The sequence below is a fragment of the Prionailurus bengalensis genome, chromosome D4 (genome assembly GCF_016509475.1).
Source record: "Prionailurus bengalensis isolate Pbe53 chromosome D4, Fcat_Pben_1.1_paternal_pri, whole genome shotgun sequence".
Lineage (NCBI taxonomy): Eukaryota > Metazoa > Chordata > Mammalia > Carnivora > Felidae > Prionailurus > Prionailurus bengalensis.
The window spans coordinates 58,160,218-58,184,323 of record NC_057359.1 but is presented as its reverse complement, the minus strand read 5'-3'; the positions used below and the strand labels follow the sequence as shown (position 1 = coordinate 58,184,323).

Here is a 24,106-nt window from a genome sequence, read left to right as displayed (position 1 = left end):
TGTAGTTCCTTTCAGCTTTCCTTTGTCTCTGCATTTATTTAGTGGCTGTCATGAGCTAGAAAATGTACTTCATGCTAGAATATGAAAAGATAAGCTTATGGTCTGGTTGGAGAGACAGACATGTAACCAAAAAATTACAGTATGATGAGTGTGATGAGAGTTCTAGAAAAAAGGAGTTAGGCAGTGTCTCACAGGCAAATCAGCAGTCTTGTTTGAACAGAAGTGTTAATTATAATACCATTTATTGAATTGCTATGTGCCAGGCACTGTGCTGTGAGCATTTTCATACATTTAATGTTAGTAATAACCCTCAGAAAGAGCACATGGGTAACTCACTCGGTTAAGCATCTGACTTTGGCTCAGGTCATGATCTCATGGTTGGTGATTTTGAGCCCTGCTCTGGGCTCCGCACTCTCTCTCCTTCTCTCTCTGCCCTTTGCTCACTTGCGTGCGCGCTCCCTCCCCCCTCTCCCCCTCTGGCAAATAAATAAATAAATAAATAAATATAAATAAATTAATTAATTAAAAAAATAACCCTCAGAACAACTCTGAAGTAGATGTAAGTAGACATTATTATTCCCATTTTATAGAGGAGAAAAGACGTATGATTTGTTCAATGACTAGCTTAAGATGACATATTCAGTAAATGACTGAACTGTATCTAGGTCTGGCTTCAAGGTTCATTCTACTCCGAAAACAACGAGAGGAATCCTTATATACTGCTGGTAGAATTGTAAAGTGATCTGGCCACTTTGGAATACACTTTGGCAGTTCCTTAATAGGTTCAATAGAGGTACCATATGATCCAGCAGTTCTATTCCAGAGAAATGAAAAACAAGCATCCACACAAAAACTTACTATGAATGTCTTAATAGCATTATTCCTAATATTACTGAAGTGGAAACCACTCATATGTCCATCAGTTGATAAATGGATAAACAAAATGTGGTTATCCATACACAGGAATATTATTTAGTCATAAAAAGGAATGAATCAGTGCATTCTATAACATGGGTGAACCTTGCAAACATTGTGCTAGGTGAAAGTCAGTTACAAAGATCACATATTTTTATGATTCCATTTATAAGAAATGTCCAGACTGGACATATACAGGAATTAGATGAGTGGTTGTCAGGTGTGTGTAGAAGGGGAAAATGAGCTAATGGTCTCGGGTTGCTTTTTAGAGTGAGAAAATTGTTCTAAAATTGATTGTGATAATAGTTGCACAGCTTTGTAAATATACTAAAAATATTAATTTTATACTTTAAATGGATGAATTCTATGGTATATGAATTGTATCTCCATAAAGTTGTTTAAAACAACCCAAGATTGAAATCTACTTTTCTGCTGTACTTAGCTAGAAGCAGCAATAAGATCTTATTGTCACAGTAAATAGGCAGCTGATCCTCACAGAGTAAGATTTTCCCTTGCACATTATTTACCTAACATCAATAATGTCTTAAAGTATATTATCTGATAGAACCAGTAGTCTGGCTTATAAACCTTAAGATTTCTAAAAACGGTGTAGTCTGTTTTATTGTTAAGTTCATTTGGAGAAAGTGTAGAACATTGAGAATTGATGAATAAAGTTGGGTTTAACCAGTTGGATAATACTTCAATCTTTGGAGCAGAAATATAGACCTTGTTTGTTGGTTGTTAAGACTCTGAACGCTCTAGGTGCGTTTCTCTGCAACCGCGCCATAGACTCTTGTATCCTAGTAGCAGTTGTGAAGGCTATTGCAAGTGATGTGATTAAAACCCAGAGAGATCATATTCTAGAATTTACCAGCCTCTTGGCCAAGTATTGGATACGGCTCAGTATGTTTTCATGTCCTGCTATAAAATCAGGCACTTAAAAAAAAAAAAATCCTGTTAGAGTGAAAAGGAAAAGAGCCCTGAAAGAACAGTAAATGGGAGCAGAACCAAAAAATTAGACTTAAGTGCTGAATGTCTCTTTCAGATAGTAATTGTAGTGACAGTTATATAAGAAGTACAAGCAGGAGGGGTGCCTGGCTGGCTCAGTCAGCAGAGCATGCAAGTCTTGATCTTGAGCTCGTGAGTTTGAGTTCCACGTTGGTGTAGAGATTACTATAAATAGATAAGTGAGTAAATAAATAAAACAAACTTAAAACAGTACAAGCAGGATTCTTGGGACTGGATTTTTTTAAAAGTCTACCTGTTGCATTTAGTGTAGAATGGACAAAAATGTAACTCTATAGTGTCCTTTTTAAATTTTGTTTTTAATGTTTATTGAGAGAGACAGCATGAGCAGGGCAGGAGCAGAGAGAGAGGGAGACACAGAATCTGAAGCAGGCTCCAGGCTCTGAGCTGTCAGCACAGAGCCCGACATGGGCCTCGAGCCCATGAATCGCAAGATCACGACCTGAGCCAAAGTCTGATGCTTAACCTGACTGAGCCACCCAGGCACCCCTAGTTTCTTTTTTTATTTTGCTGATTGAGGTCAGATGCTTTTTAGCATCTATTTCAATTCCTTGAATTGCGGTGGCTGGTAGGCTAATTAAGTTTTCAGAAGACAGATTTGGAAGGGTTGTTCATGCCTTTAGAAAACAGGACTAGATTTCAGAACAATCCATTAAATACATGTAGAATATCTACTATGTGCAGGGTCCTATTCCAGCGTCCTAAAGGATCTAAAAGCCATGTAAGACTGCTTAGAGGTTGGTCTCCACTGCTTTCTCCAAGGTACATTTCTCAGAAGCGGTTATAGATTTGGATTGGAACTTTATAACAGAAGGAATGGAGTCAAAATATTTGTCCCTACACTTAAGCTAACAGCTGTATCTTAGCAGAGCAGGCCATCTTAACAGTTGTCACCAAGATCATTCTCTGGACAGGGTCTCAGGAGAAAGAAGAAAATGGATAGTTCCTTTCAAGAATGCTGTTCGTGGTCATGAGGGTGCTATTGGAGTCCTCTGTTTATATCTCTTGAGGCTGTTGTCCCATCTGGTCCAATATTCCTAGGGATATTGGGAGCTAGCCTTGGAGCTAGGCCCTTTTTTTTTTCATAAGAATCATGGAAAATCAAAATATAGATGAGCAAAAATAAGAAAAATATTTCCTCCTATCACTCAGGGATTACCATTGTTAGTATCATAATATTCTGAATTTTTATTATGCATATCTGTGTACATGTATATGTAACCAGCATGAAATTGTGCTATTTGTATTCTTTAAAAAATTTTTTTTTCATATTTTTCTTTACCCTGCTTTTTAATTTTAATTTAATTTTATTATTTTTTTAAAGTAGGCTCCATGCCCAACATGGGGTTTGAACTCACAACCCTGAGATCAAGAGTCATGTGCTCAGCTGACTGAGCCACCCAGGCACGCCAATACCCTGCTTTTTAAGTTATTTCATTTTGGTAAATTTTCATCTCATCTAATTTTATAATATTCACATTTCTCCAGTTCTTTCCCAAATATTTTTTTCATCTGGTTTATTGAAACTTGTATACAACCTGGTATGCATATCTGGTTATTTTCCTTAAGCCTTTAAAATTTTTTTAAATTATTTTTTTAATTAAAAAAAATTTTTTTTAGGGGCACCTGAGTGGCTGAGTCAGTTAAGCCTCCGACTCTTGGTTTCGACTCAAGTCACAATCTCACAGTTCGTGAGTTTGATTTCCGCATTGGGCTCTGTGCTGACAGTGCGGAGCCTGCTTGGGATTCTCTCTCTTTCCCTCTCTCTCTGCCCCTCCCCTGCTTCTGCTGTCTCTCTCAAAATAAATAAACTTAAACACTTTTTTTTTTTTTTAAATAAAGTAGGCGCTATGCCCAACATGGGGCTTGAACTCACCACCCCAAGATCAAGAGTCTCCTGCTCTACTGACTGAGCCAGCCAGGCATCCCCAGGTCTTTTTTTTAATCTAGCATAGTTCCTATCTTAAAATTTTCTTTTTAAAATAGTAATAACACTGACTTATTAAAAACCTGAGCCATCTGTTCTGCAGAACGACTTTGGGTAAGCTGATTGCTTTTTTGTGATGTCATTTGTTCATCTGTCTTCTGTATTTCCTGTAAGCTGGAAATCATATTCAGTAGTGTGGTGGATGTAAGGGAAGTATCTTTTTGCTCAAATGCCAAACAGACATCATGTCTGAATCTCATATTGTATCACCTCAGAATTTATTATCTGGTTGGCCCACTGCTAATGATGCTGATTGGCCACTGGATTAAGATGATAGGAGTTGATCTCCTTACTGTGTAGTTCTCTCTGCAACTACCCGTAACCTGTGTAGTGTTACTTGGGCACTTAGAAATTTCCATCCACTTTCACCTAATGATTTTAACCTAATTGGTGACCCTTGCCTGAATCAACAGTTTTGTGGGGTTTGCAAAACAATGTTTCCTAATTCTGAAAAAATACCTTCAACATATATTAGCTGGCATTCTTCTGTAATATAGAACTCGATAGAACTAAGGCTGTTTGATTACTCTAGAAGGTAGGGTAAATGCATGTTTTTTTGGTTTTAATTACCAGTTTTTGAAGTAAGCTGTTTTAATAGACACTTCCGGAAGTGATGAGAAGTCTTTTCTCCCTTTTTTTGATTACTATTAGAGACTCACAGGTTTTCATTGATGTGAATGTGTTTTGGCCAGCTATAGTCTTTTTTTGTTGTTCTGAATGCTCAAATTGGTAAAATTTTGGCCAGTATTTGCTGCTGCTTTTTGTCTCCTAGAATAGGTCACAGAAAGCATGTGGTGCTTATGTGGATGCTATTGCTCTTCCCGTTGTCCAGTTTTGTCGTTCAAATCTTCATTTTTATTTTATTTATTTTTTGGTTCCATTTTGAAAGTGTATTTTACTTATTTATTAAAAGAGAAATATCTTGGGGCACCTGGATGGTTCAGTCGGTTAAGTGTCCGACTCTTGATTTTGGCTCAGGTTGTGATCTAAGGATTGGTGAGATTGAGCCCCATGCTAGGCTCTGCACTGTGAGCATGGAGCCTGCTTGAGAGTCTTTTCTTTCTCCCTCTCCCTCTGCCCCTCTCCTGCTTGTACACATGCACGCTTCTCTCTCAAAATAATTAAGTAAACATAAAAAAATATATTTTTATTTTAAACTATTAGGGTTTGACCACAGGTCAGTTCCTTGTTGTTAAATGAATACATTAGTAAATTCAGGAGTGTAGTTTTTTTTTAATTTTTTTTTTTTTGCATTTATTTATTTTTGAGAGACACAGAGAGACAGAGTGTGAGCAGGGGAGGGGCAGAGAGAGAGAGGGAGACACAGAATCTGAAGCAGGCTCCAGGCACTGAGCTGTCAGCACAGAGCCCGATGTGGGGCTCGAACGCACAAACTGTGAGATCATGACCTGAGCCAAAGTCGGATGCTTAACCGACTGAGCCACTCAGGCACCCCAAGAGTGTAGTTTTAAAAAATACTCCTTTCAACCTAAAGTGCTAGATCTGGAAAATACTTTTGAATAAAAATCTAAACAGGTACACATTTTACTAATATTTTTATTGAAGTGTAGTTGACATACAATGTTAAGTTAGGTTCAGGCGTGCAACATAGTGATTCAAGAAGTCTGTAAGCTATGCTGTGCTCATAAGTCGAGCTACCATCTGGTACCATACAATGCTATTACAATACTACCAACTACATTCTTCGTGCTCTATCTTTCATCCCTGTGACATCAAAATCTTCATTTTAAAACCCTCAAATCTTTGTTTCTGAGGTGATAGGCAAATAGCTATTGAGTCCAGGAGGTGCTTAAGAGGGGCCCACTTCATATTCTAGATTAAATAATGCAACCCCCTGTCTCAGATGTGCACAATGAAGAATAATCCTCACAGCGCTCAGAATGCCATGTTTTTATCACACACCGTCAAGAGTTAACCACCTTTAAAGATATGTGCACACTTTACCCAGGTCTTTAGTTTGGTATTGTGGTTTAATGCCTCTTGTTTTTTTATACCCAGATTTCAAGGAATATACATATGTCTCAACAATGTTTTTCTGCAGATGTTTATATAAGAAGATTGTATGTTTGTATTTTATAAACACAGTACTTTTATTTTTTCAAAGCAATGTGCAGAAGAGTCTCAGTTACATTCCAACTATCCTTGTTAGAACATGTCATTTGGAAAATCATCCTGCGTGTCAACAGGGGAATATGAGTTCTGAATGGGCCTGGGACTAAGAGGCATACATAGAACAGTGTTCTGTTTTAAGTATATCACATACTAGCATGACAATTTGCTATGTGTATTTACTGTGTTTTAATTTCCTTTTAGGAAAGGAGAAGTGGCAGGAGATAAGATCAGAAAGGTCTAGGATAGCCAGGTCATGTGAAAGACCTTGTAGACCAAGGTGTAAGGACTTTGGATTTTATTATGAGTGAGAGAAGGAACCTAGGTTTTCAGAGGAGGAGTGACGTGATCTGTCCGAACAGTTTAAAGGGTCCTCCATGCTACAATATGGAAAATAGACTAGGGGGGAAGATAAGGAAAGTTCCCAGGGAAAGAATAGAACTAAGGAGATCGGTTAAGAAGCTACTGCATTAGTCCAGGCTTTGACATGGGTAGCGGCAATGGAGAACATATGAAGTCATTGTATTTCAGGCATATTTTGAAAGTAGAACCAACAGGATTTGCTAATTGGTCAAATGTGGGATGTGAGTGAAAGAGAGGAGTTGAGGATGATGCCAAGGGTTTTGGCCGGTGGTGGTGAACAGCTGGTGAATAGTTTTGTCATTTACTGAAACTGGAAGAGGGGTGGTTTGGGAGGGGAAGATCACGAGCCCGGTTTTGGGTACGTAATGTGTGAGATGCTAGTTGGACATCTAAGTGATACCGAGTAGGTAGCAGTATATAGAAATGTGAATTTTCTTGTGGTGGGAGGTGAGGACGTCAGGGTTTGGAGATACCGATTTTGGAGTTATCAGCCATGGGACTAGTCAGGATCACTAAAGGAGTAAATATAGACAGAAAAGAGAAGTCGGAGGATTGATCTTTGGAACATTTCAGCCTTTAGAAATTGGGGAGATGAAGAGACTCTACCAAATGGGACTGAGAAGTTGCAGTCAGTAATGTGGGAAGTTTCCCTGAGGCCAAGTGAAGAAAAGGGTTTCAAGAAGGAGAGTGGCATCAAGTGGGTCAGATGCTGCAAATAGATCACGAAAGATGAGGACGCAGAATTGACAGTTGGATTTTGCAGTGTAGTGGTCTCTGGGAACATGGCAAATAGTGTCTCTGCTTTACATCACTACCTTGCTCCTGTTGACTAGAATCCTCGCTGATACTCTTGGCAGTTGCTCTGAAACTTCACTTCCCACCACTGTTTGACCCTTGGCCTCTTTACCTCCCTTAGTTCTAAACTTTGGGCTCCACACTCTCACTTTAATCCTCATTTCTGTTCTCTTTCCTCAGTTTTGCACATTTTTCTGAGTTTTCCCAGGACGATGCAGGTCTCTTCCCTTACAAGGCTTCTGATGTGATTTGTTCCTCCGAGCCCAGCATCCTTTGCTAGCTAATGTAGGATTTGTAACCATTTTTGGTGTGTCTCATGGATTCTTGGTAATCAGGTGAAGTTCAGTAGGCCTCTTCCCAGGAGAACATTTTTAATTGCATACAGTAAAATACATGAGGTTACAAAGGAAATCAATTAGACTGGGATGTGGTTATAAAAATAGTAAAAACTAATTTGTAATAGAAATACATTTGCATCTTACAAATGCATTAAGTAATATATTTTAGCAGTGTGCCTAATAGCTATCATAAATTCAAACTAGTGATAAGTGTAAATGACATTTCAGTATACCTGTAACAACTATTGTATGAAAATATTTATGGTTTTTAATAGTGACAGTGTCACATACTGTCCATACTAATGTGGTTTGTTGCTATATTCACAAGAGAATGAATTTTTACATTTTATTTTCAAGTTAATGATACTAAAGATAAAATTTTGTTTCCATGGAAGTCTTGGGTCCCAAGTTAAGAACGCCAAGTGAGAAGTGTAATGCTGGTGTGAGCAGACCATGGAATGGGCTACCAGGTGGGAGGACCAGCCTTGTCTGCATGGAAGCATGCTGTCACTTTGGCCCCCTGGCCCCTTCTCTGCCTGTGAGTGCCAGGGCACGCTCTTTCTTATTTATTTTTATTTTTTTTAATGTTTATTTATTTTTAAGAGAGAGAGACAGAGGGCAAGTAGGGGAGGTGCAGAGAGAGAGTAAAGAGACCCAGAATCTGAAGCAGGCTCAGTCCTGAGTTGTCAGCACAGAGCCCCATGTAGGGCTCTAACCATGAGCTGAGATCATGACCTGAGCTGAAGGCAGACCTTTAACCAAGGGAGCCACCCAGGCGCCCCCAGGGGACGTTGAGCAGGAATGATAACTTCATAAAATGTATTTGAAGAAAGAACACTCATGGTGAACACCGTCTAATGTGCATTTATTTAGCTTGTTCTCTACTAGATTCTTTCACATTTCAAAAATTGGCCCTCTTGTTTCTAATGTTGCTGTTGTGTACTTCTTTTCTGATTAGCTTATCCAAAGCTACCTTAAGACATGTATTTTATTCTTCAGGATTCAGCTTTAGTCTGTCAACATCCTTTGTCTTATGGGACAGGGATAGAGAGGGAAGCTGGTGGTTTTGTGTATTCTTTCATCTCTAGGGTGCTTCTGCATTGTTTTCTATCCAAAGGCCCTTCCCTTAATGGCAAAAGAGTGAGCTCTGATATTCAGGGCAAAAGGTCACAGAGAAACCCAGCCCATTTTAACATTGGGTTGTATGTTTTCTTACTGTTGAGTTTTGAGTTCTTAGAATATTTTTGGATACCAGTCCTTTATCAGATACGCGTTTTGCAAATATTTTCAGCCGTTTGTGGCTTTGGTTTTTTATTCTCAAAATGTCTTTCACAGAGCAGAAATTTTTAATTTAAAAGAAGTCTATCTGGGGCGCCTGGGTGGCGCAGTCGGTTAAGCGTCCGACTTCAGCCAGGTCACGATCTCGCGGCCCGTGAGTTCGAGCCCCGCTTCGGGCTCTGGGCTGATGGCTCAGAGCCTGGAGCCTGTTTCCGATTCTGTGTCTCCCTCTCTCTCTGCCCCTCCCCTGTTCATACTCTGTCTCTCTCTGTCCCAAAAAAATAAACGTTGAAAAAAAAATTATTTAAAAATAAATAAATAAATAAAAGAAGTCTATCTTAGCACATTTTTCTTTCACGGATTAAGCTTTTGGTGTTGTATCTAAAAACTCATTGTCAAACCCAAGGTCTCTTAGATTTTCTCCTTTGTTATCTTTTGTAAGTTTTATAGTTTTATGTTTTACATTTAGGTCCGTGATCCATTTAGAGTAATTTTTGTGAAAAGGTGTAAAGTCAGTGTCTAGGTGGTTTTTGTTTTTTGTTTTTTGTTTCTGTTTTATTTGTGGATGTCTGTTCATTTGTGGGACTTTTCTTTTGTTTCTTTGTTTTTAAAGTGTTTTATTTTGAGAGAGCTGTTGAGAGAGTGGGGGGAGGGGCAGAGAGAGAGAGAGAGAGAGAGGGAGAGAAAGAATCGCCTGCAGGCTCTGCACCCATAGTGCAGATGGGGGGCTTGAACTCATGAACCATGAGATCATGACCTGAGCCAGTCAAGTGTTGGACGCTTAACTGACTGAGCTACCCAGACACCCCTGTTCATTTGTTTTTAATACTCTCTTTCAGAAGAGATTTTTAAGTTGCTAAATAATGTATCTCAGTCTTTATCTCTCCAGCTTTCATGGAGTCCCAAGTTTTTGGTGATGGTCCCAAGTGGTGGTCTCTCCCACAGTCATTAAATGATATGATGTGAACTGTTTCCAGCACAATTGCATCTTTCTTAAACTGTGTTCAGTAGAAACACAGATGACATGCATGATATGTTAAAATTTTTTTAATGTTTATTTTTGAGAGAGAGACAGAGAGAGAGGATGAGTGGGGGAGGGGCAGAGAGAGAGGGAGACACAGAATCCAAAGCAGGCTCCAGGCTCTGAGCTGTCAGCACAGAGCCTGACGCAGGCTCGAACTCATGAACCATGAGATCATGACCTGAGCTGAAGTCACCGTTTAACCAACTGGCCACCCAGGTGCCCCTGACACGATATGTTAAATACAAGGGTTTTGTGGAAGAGTAAAATAATGTCTGTCTTGGTACCTCTTTGAAAGTATCTAATGTATACTTATAACCGTCAATTCTTAGGGTTTTCTTTCACTAGTCTAACTTTAATATTACATGGTTATATTTAATATTACTAGGTTAATAGTGGCTGGAAGTATAATTTTACTAACTCCTCTTTAAAACACATCTACCATATTTTTGACACAATAGTTGATGTCATGATTTAATTTGTCATTCTACTTTCTCAGGAGATTTTAATATTTGGGACATTATTGTATAATTCTTTCTTCCAAATCATGGATTTGGAATATGTTAAATGATGTTAACTGATAATAATACCAGAGGGCACATTGTGGTTTATATTACTCTATCCATAAGTGTACTTTTTGGCAACTGTGTCTCTCCCCCGCATCCTCCCCGAAATTATCATCCAGTGTCAAAAACTTGTTAAGTATATTCATAAGTGTATTTCTGAAAAATAGATATTGACAATATCAAATGCTTTTCAACATCTTTTGATGTGATCAAACTTTTATTTTTTAATTTTTAATATTTATATTTTTTAATTTTTTAAGTTTTATTTATTTTGAGAGAGAGAGAGAGACACAGCTGAGTGGGGGAGGGGTAGAGAGCAAGGGAGAGAGAGAATCCCAAGCAGGCTCTGCACTGTCAGCACAGAGCCCAACACGGGGCTCGAACCCTCGAAACCATGAGATCATGACCTGAGCTGAAACTGAGAGTCAGATACTTACCAGCTGAGCCACCCAGGCACCCCATATTTTATTTATCTTTTAAAGTAAGCTCTATGCCCAACGTGAGGCTCAAACTCATGAACCTGAGATCAAGAGTTGCATGCTTTACCAGTTTGGTCAGCCAGGCATCTCAGAGCAAACTTTTTGACATTGTTTCTTGATAAATTTTATCTTAATACTTTCTTGATAAATTTTATTTTTTTTGAATTCATGTAAGGAATCAGGCTTCTCTTAGGTAAACACGAGTAGATTATGATGACATATTATATTACATGTGTTATCACTGTACTATACATACTGTGTATGCTGCAGTTTTATTTAGTGTTTTTAGTTCTGTGTTTGAGTGAGATTAATTTGTTTTTTTAAAGTTTATTTATTTTGAGAGACAGAGATAGTGCACATGAATATGTGAGAGCACCAGTGGGGGAGGGGTGGAGAGAGAATCCCCCGCCCCCAGCCCCCATGCTCAGTGCTGTGAGGGTGGAGCCTGCTTGGGTTCATAAACTGAACCATGAGATCATGATCTGGGCCAAAGTCAAGAGTCAGGCACTTAACTACTTGAGCCACCCAGGCAGCCTTCTGGTAAGTTTTTTTTATTCTTTGTAGTTTTTAAAAATTTTCTCTGCTATTGCCAATGTAATTATTTTCCCTTCCTTCCTTTCCTTCCTTTCCTTCCTTTCCTTCCTTTCCTTCCTTTCCATCCTTTCCTACCTTTCCTTCCTTCCCTTCCTTCCTTCCTTCCTTCCTTCCTTCCTTCCTTCCTTCCTTCCTTCCAAGTATAATTGACATACAGTGTTAGTTTCAGATGTACAGTATATTTCAACAATTCTATACATTTCTCAGTGCTCATCACAGTAAGTGTACTCTTAGTCCCCTTTATGTGTTTCACCCCCACCCACCTCCCCTCTGGCAACCACCTGTTCTCTGTATTTAGGACTCTAGGGTTTTTGTTGGTCTCTTTTTCATTGTTTTGTTTTGTTTCTTAAATTCTACATGAGTGAAATCATACGGTATTTGTCTCTGACTGATTTCATTTCGCATTATATGCTCAAGGTTCATCTGTGTCATTGCAAAATGGCAAAATTGCATTCTTTTTTATGGCTCAGGAATATTTGAACACACACACACCCCACATCTTTATCCATTTGTCTGTTGATAGACACTTGGGTTTCTGCCATATCTTAGCTATTATAAATAACACTGCAGTAAACATAGGGGTACATATATGTTTTTGAATTAGTGTTTTCTCTGGGTAAATGCCCATTAGTGGAATTACTAGGTCATATGGTAATTCTATTTTTAGTTTTTTTTTTTTTTTTCAACGTTTATTTATTTTTGGGACAGAGAGAGACAGAGCATGAACGGGGAGGGGCAGAGAGAGAGGGAGACACAGAATCGGAAACAGGCTCCAGGCTCCGAGCCATCAGCCCAGAGCCCGACGCGGGGCTCGAACTCACGGACCGCGAGATCGTGACCTGGCTGAAGTCGGACGCTTAACCAACTGAGCCACCCAGGTGCCCCAAGTGTTTTTTATTTTGAGAGAAAGAGAGCGTGCATGAGTGCGCTCACACACAAAGTGGGGGGAGGCACAGAGAGATTGGGAGAGAGAGAATCCCAAGCAGGCTCTGCACTGCTAGCACAGAACTCAACTCAAGAGCTGAATCCCACAAACCATGAGATCACGACCCAAGCCAAAACCAAGAGTTAGATGCTCAGCCACCTGAGCCACCCAGGTGCCCCTTAAACATTTTTTAAGATTTTATTTTTTTAAAGTTTATTTATTGAGAGAGAGGGGCATGTGCAAATGGGGCAGGGCAGAAAGAGGAGAGAGAGAATCCCAAGCAGGCTTGCACTGTCAGCACAGAGCCTGATGCAGGGCTCAAACTCATGAACCATGAGATCATGACCTGAGTTGACATCAAGAGACAGATGCTTAACCAACTGAGTCACCCAGGTGCCCCTTAGGTTTTATTAGGTAATCTCTACACCCAGCTTGGGGCTCAAACTCACAATCCTGAAATCAAGAGTTGGATGCTTAACTGACTGAGCCAACCAGGTGCCCCTAAACATTTTATTTTTAAGTAATCTCTCTATACCCAACATGGAGCTCAAACCTACAGCCCCAAGATCAAGAGTTGCGTGCTCCACCAGCTGAGTGCCAGCCAGGTGCCCCATAATTGTGTATTAGATGGTATTATCTATATGCTAAGAGTTTATAGTGTCAGCTTTTTTCTCAAAGGAAGTGTATATAGTCTGAAGAGGGTATGTCTATATTTTTAAATAGGTTTGCCTTATTGAAGGCTGTTGTGCTTACTTAGGTGGCCATACTTTGAAAGCTAACTGCTCAGTATAGTAGAAAGTGGTGAATAAGGGGTTTGAACAAGATTCTAGTTTCAGATACACCACTTCACTGACTGCTACTTTGTGCAAGACAGCCTCTCCGTGTTTTGTTTTGTTTAAGCTGCATGAATAATACAATCTCTATCCTGCCTACTTCTGAGTATTGTTGAGGATTAGATGGGATGATAGAAAAGCACTTTTAACTGGAAAAACAGCTTAAATGTAAGGACTTACTGCATCTTAACTTTTCCTCCCTTTCTCTTGTAGGTAGTGTTGGTGCTTCTTTTCAGTGCCAGTCCATCCATCACGACCACATTTGTCATGATGACAGTGACAAGGTGAGGTCTGTGTTGATGTCTATCATGGTGAAAATGCATGCTGCCCTTATATTGTTGGATTTACTTGAATAACTGTGGACATGGGGGCCAGGAGGGTGTGCCTGGGGAGGCACGATTTTGAGATAAAGAAAGCCTTGGCTGCTGTATGTGTCAGATTATTAGACCACTCCAGAACACTTGAGGATAATTTTCAGGAAGTGGGCTGGTCTCTTAATAAAACCTCCATTTTTTTTTTTTTTTTTTTAATGCTCATCCTTGTTCCTGTCACTTTGCTTCCTCGTTTCTTGCACAGACTGGGTGGATTATCTTAATATATGAACAGGTGCTCCCAAAGCTGCCAATTGTCTCAGCAATTTGTGTCTGTTTCTAGTTTGAAATATCTTAGCCACTTTGATTTGTTTTTTTTTTTTTTAGTTGATTGTGTTGCATTACCATTTCTTCTCATACTTACTTTTTTTTTTTTTTTTTTTTTCTGTTTCCAAAGCCCAATCGAAATGTTGAGGATTAAGAATGGAACCTGTCTAATTCATGCAAAAGAAACCTGCTTAGGGCCTGAGGTTTTTTTTGTTTGTTTCATTTTTTGTTTGGTTTTTAAATCAGGTCCGAACTGTTGGCGGTTTTGTTTCATTTTGGTGTTTTGCTTCTTCTCTCAAGCAGCCTGGTCTTGGGGACTTTCCAGTACTCATCAGCACAGTTGATGGCCCAGCCCTTGCAAGTAGATACTGATGTGGGCTTGGTGCTTGGAACATCTGGCTGCTGATGTTGGATGGACTTAAATTTAGTCTTTTCCATCATCAGTTTCCAGTGGCTTCCCTCCCATTTCCTGTGTCTTACATGGAGCAATGTATCACTCCCTTGGTAGTTTTCCCAGGCAAACCAATCCAAGTGATCCTTTTCTCTGCTGTTTTAATCAAGATCCTCCTCCCTCATCCTGTTGGAGCTAGATCAAGAAGTTTGGTTGGTCATTGGGATTTTCCAAATGGTTTTCTTTGTTCTGTGTGTTGATCTCCCTGTCTTTGTGAGCTTTGCTGAGACAGATTTCAGCTTGTTTACAGAGAGAGTGGTATGCTTTTAGCATTCCAGAGTCTCTTTTATTATTATAGTAATCCAGAGGCATGGATTTAACTTCTAACTTTTTAGTAGCAAGCCACTGAAAGATACTGCTAGACTATATACAGTTAGCTCTGTAAAATTCAGTATACCAGAGATTTTAGAAATGAGCATTTGGGAAAAAAAAAAGTGATGATAGAGGGAAAGGCAGAATCACTTTAGGCCAGTAATATTGCTTACAACTGTGCTTTGTAATTGTGAAGATGTTTTGGGGTTAAGTTTTTCTTCCCTCTGCTAAGTATAATATGCTTTTCTCCATTTGTTCATTCGTAGTGGTGATGCCAAACTGTGCCCTGTTCTGTCTCCAGATAGAGTCTGGAGATGAGATTTCTCTCTACCTCCACAAGATGCTTGCCATCTACTTGGAAATATTTTTGCTCCTAATTTCTGCATCTTTCTATGACTGATTTTGTGCTTTTAGGAGATGGCACTTTTTTCTTAAAATACACGGGGAGAAGGGAAGAGAACTTTAAGGGATTTTGTCATTTGACCAACAGATCAAAGAATTGTGAGAAACTGCTCTCCCCTTTGTCCTGCCTGCTGTGTGTTGTATACTTATGATTATTTCCCAGAGGGAAATGGAGAGAATGGATTAGAGCCTCTTGACTGTGTATTTATAATTTATTCAACTGATTCAGTCAGATTTATTGACTGGCAGCTATGTGTCTAGGCACTTACGAAATATATCAGGATACAAAACAAAGATTGCTGTTTTTTCATGAGTGTACAGTCTTGCTGGGGGGAGGCAGCCAATAAAAATAAACACCATACATAAATAATATGTTACAATAAGTGCAGTGAATTAAAGAAAATGTAGAGCAGAATAAGTGGGATGAGAACCACCAAGAGTTGGATAGCAGTTTTGAATAGGATCATCAGGCATTATTCTAGGGAGGAAGGCTGTGGATAGCATGTCTAAAAATTAAGATCTTTATGTTTGCAACAGCTTCTGACTTCTTTAACAAATGGATATTGGTTTTGTAAAAGCAGAAACAAATTGAGCCTGCTACCTGACACATAGCACATAGCACTCGGATGTGTTTGCATACACATACATACTCACACAAGTACACAACACTCAAAGTATTCTCTCACTTTGAGAATTGAAGGGATTATAGGACTCAGATAATTCAACTCTCTTTTTATTTTTTTTTTTCACATTTATTTATTTTTGAGAGAGACAGAGTGTGAGCAGGGGAGGGACAGAGAGAGGAGGAGACACAGAATCCAAAGTAGGCTCTAGGCTCTGAGCAAGCTGTCAGCACAGAGCCCAACACGGGGCTCGAACCCATGAACCATGAGATCATGACCTGAGCCGAAGTCGGACGCTCAGCAGACTGAGCCACCCAGGCACCCCTCCAGCCCTCTTTTTAAAATAAACTTGGAAGGGGTGCCTGGGTAGCTCAGTCGGTTGACCGTCTGACTTCGGCTCAGGTCATGATCTCATGGTTCGTGGGTTCCAGCCCCGTGTCGGGCTCTGTGCTGACAGCTCAGAGCCTGGAGCCTGCTTCGGATTCTGTGTCTCCTTCTCTCTCTGCTCCTCCCCTGCTCATGCTCATGCTCGCTCGCTCTCTCTCTCTCTCTCTCTCTCTCTCAAAAATAAACATTTGAAAAAAAAAAAAAAACACCAAACTTGGAAGCTGTGACCCCCCTGGGAGAAATGACTTGTTCAGGAGTCACCCTGCAGTGCTGGAGCTAGACCAGATCTTCTGTCCGTTATACAAGTCATGCAAAATAATTGCTTAGCTATTCTGATTGTGAAAACATTGTCCCAACGCATGTTGATGCCTTGCTTATTGTCTTCACTTAACTTTCAGGCATGGTCCATTTCTCAGATTTGGGAACAAAACATGATTTTTCTTGAAAGTTGCCTCAATTTTAACTCATCTGTATGTGACTGGGGATGGAACCAGGGGGTGAGATGAATTAATTTGTAGCCTCAATGGTACACTTTCCTAGAGTGGCCTGGAACAGTTCCCAGAATGCTGGTCACTTGAGAGAAGGAAATGGGAGAATTCTTTCTAAACTGGCATGTATGTGAATGGCTACTCAGGGCAGAAGTCTTTTCTGGACAAAACTTCCATTTGTCACAGAAGAAGGTACCAATCTGGTTTGTGTAATGCCATGCAGACCACTTTCAGGGAAGGTAGGAAATGTGTGACTTTTTTCTTTTAGGACTGTATACTTTATTGTAACCTTGATATTTTAATTTTTTTAGGTTTTTAAAAAATTACACTTTGATTCTAAAAAGATATGTAGCACTAATTTAAACCCTTCTACCCAGAAGTAATAATTGGAATTTAGTATTAACAAGGTTAACTAGTTATATTTGTATGATTGCAAATAGTGGTTATTAGTATATCCAGAGTTGTACGACTATCTCCGCCATCTAATTTTGGAAAATCTTCACATTCCTCACTGAAAAACCCACAACCATTAGCAGTCACTCTTCATTATCCCTTGCCCCAGCTCCTGACAATCACTAATCATTGTCTTTATGGATTTGTCTGTTCTGTACATTTTGTATAGACAGAATCATAGAATATGTGGCTTTTGTGTGTGGCTTCTCTCACTTAGCATGATTATCTCAAGGTTTGTCTATTTTGAAGCATGAATTCCATTCCTTTTTATGGGTGAATAATATTCCACGGTGTGCATCTAATGCCTTTTGTTTACCCATTCACCAGTTGATGGGTATGTTTCCATATTTTGGTTATTATGAATAACACTGCTAGGAACATTTTTATGTAAGTATGTTTTTGTTTAGTTGGTCACATGATGTATTTTTAACATTTTGAGAAATTACTAAACTGTTTTGCAGAGTGGCTGCACTATTTTACATTCTAGCAAATGCACGAGGGACCTGGTTTCTTCACATCCACATGTTTACGTCCCACACTTCAGTCGTCTTTTATTTTTTTTTTTTTTTAAATTTTTTTTTTCAACGTTTATTTATTTTTGGGACAGAGAGAGACAGAGCATGAACGGGGGAGGGGCAGAGAGAGAGGGAGACACAGAATCGGAAACAGGCTCCAGGCTCCGAGCCATCAGCCCAGAGCCCGACGCTGGGCTCGAACTCCCGGACCGCGAGATCGTGACCTGGCTGAAGTCGGACGCTTAACCGACTGCGCCACCCAGGCGCCCCTTCAGTCGTCTTTTAAATTATAGCAGCTGTAGTGGGACATCTCAGTTGTTGTTTTAATTTGCATTTTTCCCATACTTCCTAAGTAGGCTGAGCATTTTTTTTTTATATGCTTATAAGCCATTCCTAAATCTTCTATGGTCCGTTAAAAAAAAAGTCAGTTAAAACTCTTAAATATGGAGAACAAACAGAGGGTTACTGGAGGGATTGTGGGAGGGGGTATGGGCTAAATGGGTAAGGGGTATTAAGGAACCTACTCTTGAAATCATGGTTGCACTATATGCTGACTAATTTGGATGTAAATTAAAAAAAAATAAAATTAAAAAAAAAAAGTCAGTTAAATATCCCTTTAATTGTTCTGGCTCCCGTGCTTTAAAAAAAAAAAAAATAGAATCTCAGGCGCCTGGGTGGCTCATTCGGTTAAGCAACGAACTCTTTTTTTTTTTTTTTTTTAATTTTTAAAAAATGTTTATTTTTGAGAGAGAGCATGAGCAGAGGAGGGCAGAGAGAGAGGGAGACACAGAATCCGAAGCAGCTCCAGGCTCTGAGCTGTCAGCACAGAGCCCAATTTGGGGCTCGAACTCATGGCCCATGAGATCATGACCTGAACCAAAGCTGGATGCTTAACCGACTGAGCCACCCAGGCACCCCAAACATCTGACTCTTGATTTAGGCTCAGGTCATGATCTCATGGTTCATGAGACTGAGTCCTGCGTTGGGCTCTGTGCAGACAGTGTGGAGCCTGCTTGGGATTTTCTTCCCCTCTCTCTCTGCCCTCACCTCTCTCTCTCTCTCTCTCTGTCTCTCTCTCTCTCTGTCTCTCTCTCTCTCTCAAAAAAAAAAAAAAAAAAAATCTCACCATGCACCCAGTTACATAGTTACATGTGCTCATTATAGAAAATTGGGGAAGTACACAGCAACAGACTGTCATAAAAAAACTCCATCACTTTGCATTATCTGCATGGTTAAAATAAAACTAAATTGCTCTGTTATCTATGGCTGTGTATGTAATTAATTACCCTAAAATTCATTTGGTGCAGAGCACTTGTATCTTTCTTGGTTCTGAGGTTTCCTGTGTTCAGCTAGGTGGTTCTTGCTTGGAGTTTTCTCATGCAGTTATAGTCAAATGGTGGCTGAGGCTGGAGTCATCTTGAAGTCCTCACTCACATGTCTAATGGTTAATCCTGGTTACCAGCTGGGACTTCAACTGAGCCCCTTGGCTTGAGTGCCTAAAATGTAGTGTGGGCTTCCTCATAGCATTGTACCTTGATTTCCCCCCCAAGAGGGGAAGATGCGTATGGCCTTTTATGACCTAACTTCAGAAGTCACAAAGCATCACTTCCCAGCATAGTCACGGGCCTGCCCAAATTCAAGAGGAGGGAGCCTCAATCTCCCCACTAGGGAGTAATGTCAACGTAAGAAGAAGAGAATGAAGGATGGGAGGACTTAATATGTATGATCATCTTTTCTGCACTGTATATACATGAAACATCAGTTAAAATGGCTGCATAATGTTCTACCATAAGGATACATGGTAATTTATTTAATCTGTCTTTAATTTTAGAGCCTTAGGTCATTTTTAAAAACTATTATGCATTTATTCATACAGCAAATATTTATTAAGTGCCTACTATGTCCCAGGCACTGTTGAGTCACCAGGGTAGAGTGGTGAGAAGGCTACCAAGGAAGGTCCTTGTTCTTCTGGTGCTTATTTTTTGTGAAAGGGGCAGAAAATTAACTGTACATGTAAACCAACAAATAATCAGATGCTCATAAGCACTCTACAAGTAATTGGGCAGTTGGCTACTCTAGATTAGGTGTTAGGGAAGGCCTTTAAGATGGTGACACTTAAGCTAAGATCTGAATGAGAGGAAGGAATAAATTGTGAAAATCTGGGCCATGAGGAGAACATCATAGGGAGAGGGAAGGGTTAGTGCAAAGGCCCTGAGGCTAGAAAGATCATACAAACAGAAGAAAGACTGATGTGTACAAGCCAGGTGGATGAGGATAGAAGTGGTAAGAGATGAGGTTGAAGGGGTAGGCACAGGGCAGATCGTGAACTTGGTAATAAGCCAGGGAAAGTTTAGATTTCATTCTTCCTGTTGTGGGAAGACTTTGCAAGGTTTTATGGAAAGGAATGCTATGATCTGGTTTATATTTTTAAACATCTCTTTTGCTGCTGTGATGCAATGTTTTTCTAACTGTGGTAAAATACACCTAAGCATATAATTTACCTTCTTAATCATTAAAAAAATTTTTTTTAACATTTGAGAGAGAGGGAGAGAGAACACAAGCAGGAGAGGGGCAAAGAGAGAGGGAGACACAGAATTGGAAGCAGGCTCCAGGCTTTGAGCTGTCAGCAGAGAGCCCGATGTGGGGCTCAAATTCACATGCCTTTGAGCTGTGAGATCATGACCTGAGCCACAGTCAACCGCCTAACTGGCTGAGCCACCCAGGCGCCCCCTTCTTAATCATTTTTAAGTGTACTGTACAGTAGTGTTGAGTGTGAATATACTTTTCACATTATTGTACAACCAATCTCCAGGGCTCTTTTATCTTGCAAAACTCTGTATCCATTAAACAGTAACTCCTCATCTCTCCCCAGAGCTCCTGGCAGCTTCCATTCTACTTGCTGTCTCTATGATTGAGTGTTCTATGTACCTCATATAAATGGAATCATAATATATTTGTCTTTTTGTGCCTGGCTTATTTCACTTAATATAACGTTGTCAAGGTATGTTCATGTTGTAGCATAAATGTTGGAATTTCCATTTTTTTAAAGGCTGAATAACATTCTGTTGTATGTATATATAACACATTTTGTCTTTTCATTCATCCATGGATGGGACACTTGGGTTGTTTCCACGTTTTGGCTATTGTGAATAATGCTGTTAGGAACATGGGTGTACAAATATCTCTTAGCAACTCTGCTTTCGGTTCTTTTGGGTATACACCCAGAACTGAAATTGCCAGTTCATTTATACTTTTAGAGTTTTGAGGAACTGCTATACTGTTTTCCAAAGTGGCTGCACCATTTTACATTCCAAATCCTTGCCAGCTCTTGTTATTTTCTGTTATTGTTCTTAATGGTAGCCATCCTGTTGCATATGAGGTAGTATCTCGTTGTGGTTTTGATTTTCATTGCCCTACTCATTAGTAATATTGAACATCTTTTCATGTGCTTGTTGGTCATTTGTTTATCTACTTTGGAGAAATGTCTATTCAAGACCTTTGCCCATTTTTTAATCAGGTTTGGTTTTTGTTTGGTTGTAGGAATTCTTTATGTAGTGTCAGTATTAACCCCTTATCAGACAGATGATTTGCAAATATTTTATCCCATTCTGGAGGCTGCCTTTTTACTCTGTTGGTTGTGACCTTTGCACAGAAATTCTTACTTTGAAGGAATTCCAATTAATTTTTCTCTCGTCTGCCTTTTGGTGTCATATCCAAGAAATTGCTGCAATCCAATCTCATGAAGGTTTTCCCCTGTGTTTTTTCCTAAAATTTCTAGTTTTAGTTCTTAAGTTCAGATCTTTGACTCATTTGAGTTAATTTTTGTATATAGGGTAAGGTGTAAGGGTCTCTCTTCATTGTTTTGTATATGGATATCGAGTTCCCAGCACTGTTGTTGAAGAGTGTTCTTTTCCCATTGAATTGTCTTGGAACTCTTTGACCCTTTTGGGGTCACTTGAACCATATATGTAAGGGTTTATTCTTGGGCTCTCTATCCTGTTCAGTTGGTCTATGTATCTGTCCTTATACCAGTACTACAGTGTTTTGATTATTGTAGCTGTGTAGTAAGTTTTGAATGATGTATTTCTTTTTTTTAATTAAAAAAGTTTTTTTAATGTTTATTTATTTTTGAGACAGACAGAGACAGAGCATTAACAGGGGAGGGGCAAAGAGAGAGGGAGACACAGAATCGGAAACAGGCTCCAGGCTCTGAGCCATCAGCCCAGAGCCCAAGGCGGGGCTCGAACTCACGGACTGTGAGATCATGACCTGAGCCGAAGTCAGATGCTTAACCGACCAAGCCACCCAGGTGCCTCCAAATGATGTATTTCTTTAGCACAGATTATTAGAATAGAATTGAATCAAAGGATATGAACTTTTTTCAGCCTTTGTCTCTTTTTGTATATTTTTTGCACATTCATATGCATCAGTTTATGCTTCCGTATGAGAATGCCTGTCTCACTTCCTTTTCACATTGAATAGCATTCATAATACCAGTTACTTTCTGAATGATTGATGAGAAATGGTTTCTAATTGTTTCAATGAATATTTCTGTGATTACTACCAAGGTTGTATAGATTTCATATGTTCATTTGTTACTTAGTCACTGCTTTTTTAAGATTTGTCTTTTGCATAATTTTCTTTTCTTTTGGGATATTCCCCTTTTCCCATCCCTTTGCATAGGAACATTAATCATCTGTTATACTTGAAAAAAGTTTCCCAGCTTTTAATTTTTTAGAAAATTGTTTTTAATGTTTAAAGAGAGAGTGGGGGAGGGCCAGAGAGACAGAATTTCAAGCAGGCTCCACAATGTCAGTGCAGAGCCCCATGTGAGGCTCAAACTCACAAACCATGAGATCATGACCTGAGCCGAAATCAAGAGTCGGATGCTTAACCAACAGTGCCACCCAGCCCCCCCCAACCCACCCCCCCCCCCAGCTTTTGATTTTTAATGAATTTTTTCCCATTCAGAAATTTAAAATTATTTTGGGAGCAAATCTGTCAGTGTAGTCCTTTCTGAAATGTATTTCATTGCTCTTATTTTTAGGAAATCTGTTTCCATTCAGATGGTTCCCTACATTTTCTTTCTCAGCTCAGGGCTTGATCTCAGAGTTGTGAGTTCGGCTCTGTGTTGGGCTCTGTGCTGGACGTGAAGCCTACTTGGAAAAAACCACATTGTAATGATAGATATTTTGAGATTATTGTTTTGTGGCATTCTGGGTTTTTTTTAATTTTTTTTTTATTTTGGGGAGGGCAGAGATGTAGAGGGATAGAGAGAGAATCTTAATGCAGGCTTTGATCCCATGACCCTGGGATCATGACTTGAGCCAAAATCAAGAGTCAGATGCTGGGGCGCCTGGGTGGCGCAGTCGGTTGAGCGTCCGACTTCAGCCAGGTCACGATCTCGCCGTCCGTGAGTTCGAGCCCCGCATCGGGCTCTGGGCTGATGGCTCGGAGCCTGGAGCCTGTTTCCGATTCTGTGTCTCCCTCTCTCTCTGCCCCTCCCCCGTTCATGCTCTGTCTCTCTCTCTGTCCCAAAAATAAATAAACGTTGAAAAAAAAAATTAAAAAAAAAAAAAAAGAGTCAGATGCTTAACCAACTGAGCCACCAAGGTGCCCTGTTATGTGGCATTCTTGTTTTGGCCTTTGGAAGGTCATTGCCCTCTAAATTTAATTTGTTTTTATTTATAAGACACTTTTGTAACGGTAAAAAGTAAGGAGAGAGAGGAGATCAATAAATTTACTGTGGGAGCTTAAATTTGATACTTGTATAGAGTTGTCCTGCCTTAAAGATTTTTATTTAAGGTGATCATGTCTGTTTTGTGTGAATCTGGTCAGGTTACACACTTTTTTATTTAAGGTTTGGGAAAGGCCTGTTGAATGTGATTTGGGCAGGAGGGTGCAGGGTTTGTAGCAAAGTGCCATCTATCACAACATCTGTGCAAAACCACCCAGGTTAGTCAGTGTCTAAAATGCATATCATCAGTGGAAGTGACCACGAGGACATTGGCATTTTCAATGAGCTGGCCACATCTCCTGAATGCGGGGTGTTAGAAGTCTACAGCCATGGGCATGATCCAGAGCATGGTATCAACTATGCAGTCACATGAGACTCACCAGGAATTCCCTACAGGAAATTCTGTTTTCCATCAAATATGGTGGAAATTACAAGATATTCCTGTGTTCTGATCTGTGTAGAAAACATTCTCATGTTTCTTGCATCTCAATCATTCTCATGTCCCTTTTCAGCAACTACTTTTTCATTGTCTTCCTCAAAGTGAAGGAGCTAGTTGTCTGTCTGTGCTTTTCTGTTTCTTAACCAGTGTTTATACTATAATTCATTTATTTTCTTGAAGCACTTATATAAGTGTAGCCCATGCTCACTGGCTTTTTGGGTCATATTTTATGTTAGTGTCTAATTTTTTTTTTTATGTTTACTTTTGAGAGAGAGAGAGAGAGAGAGAGAGAGAGCATGAGTGGGGGAGGGGCAGAGAGAGAGGGAGACACAGAATCTGAAGCAGGCTCCAGGCTCTGAGCTGTCAGCACAGAACCCGACACAGGGCTCAAGCCCATAAACTATGAGATCA

At 39.7% G+C, this 24,106-nt stretch overlaps 1 protein-coding gene and 1 long non-coding RNA gene across 5 annotated transcripts in view; one reads left to right on the top strand and one right to left on the bottom strand.

Moving 5' to 3' along the window:
• RNF38 (ring finger protein 38) overlaps positions 1–24,106 on the top strand; it is a 129,496-nt gene that overhangs the window by 46,969 nt on the left and 58,421 nt on the right. For 3 of the 4 annotated variants that reach the window (XM_043566483.1, XM_043566481.1, XM_043566482.1), the window contains exon 2: positions 13,464–13,534. In XM_043566483.1, the coding sequence (XP_043422418.1) occupies positions 13,464–13,534 (71 nt within the window). Of the gene's footprint in view, positions 1–13,463; positions 13,535–19,204; positions 19,321–24,106 lie in introns of those variants that run through there. The other variant, XM_043566486.1, reaches the window with a different exon arrangement.
• Positions 7,472–19,028, bottom strand: LOC122474991. The gene is made up of 3 exons (XR_006295064.1): positions 18,806–19,028; positions 11,568–11,572; positions 7,472–7,569 (listed from the first exon to the last, which is right to left on the bottom strand). It is a non-coding gene; the product is annotated as an uncharacterized LOC122474991 (long non-coding RNA).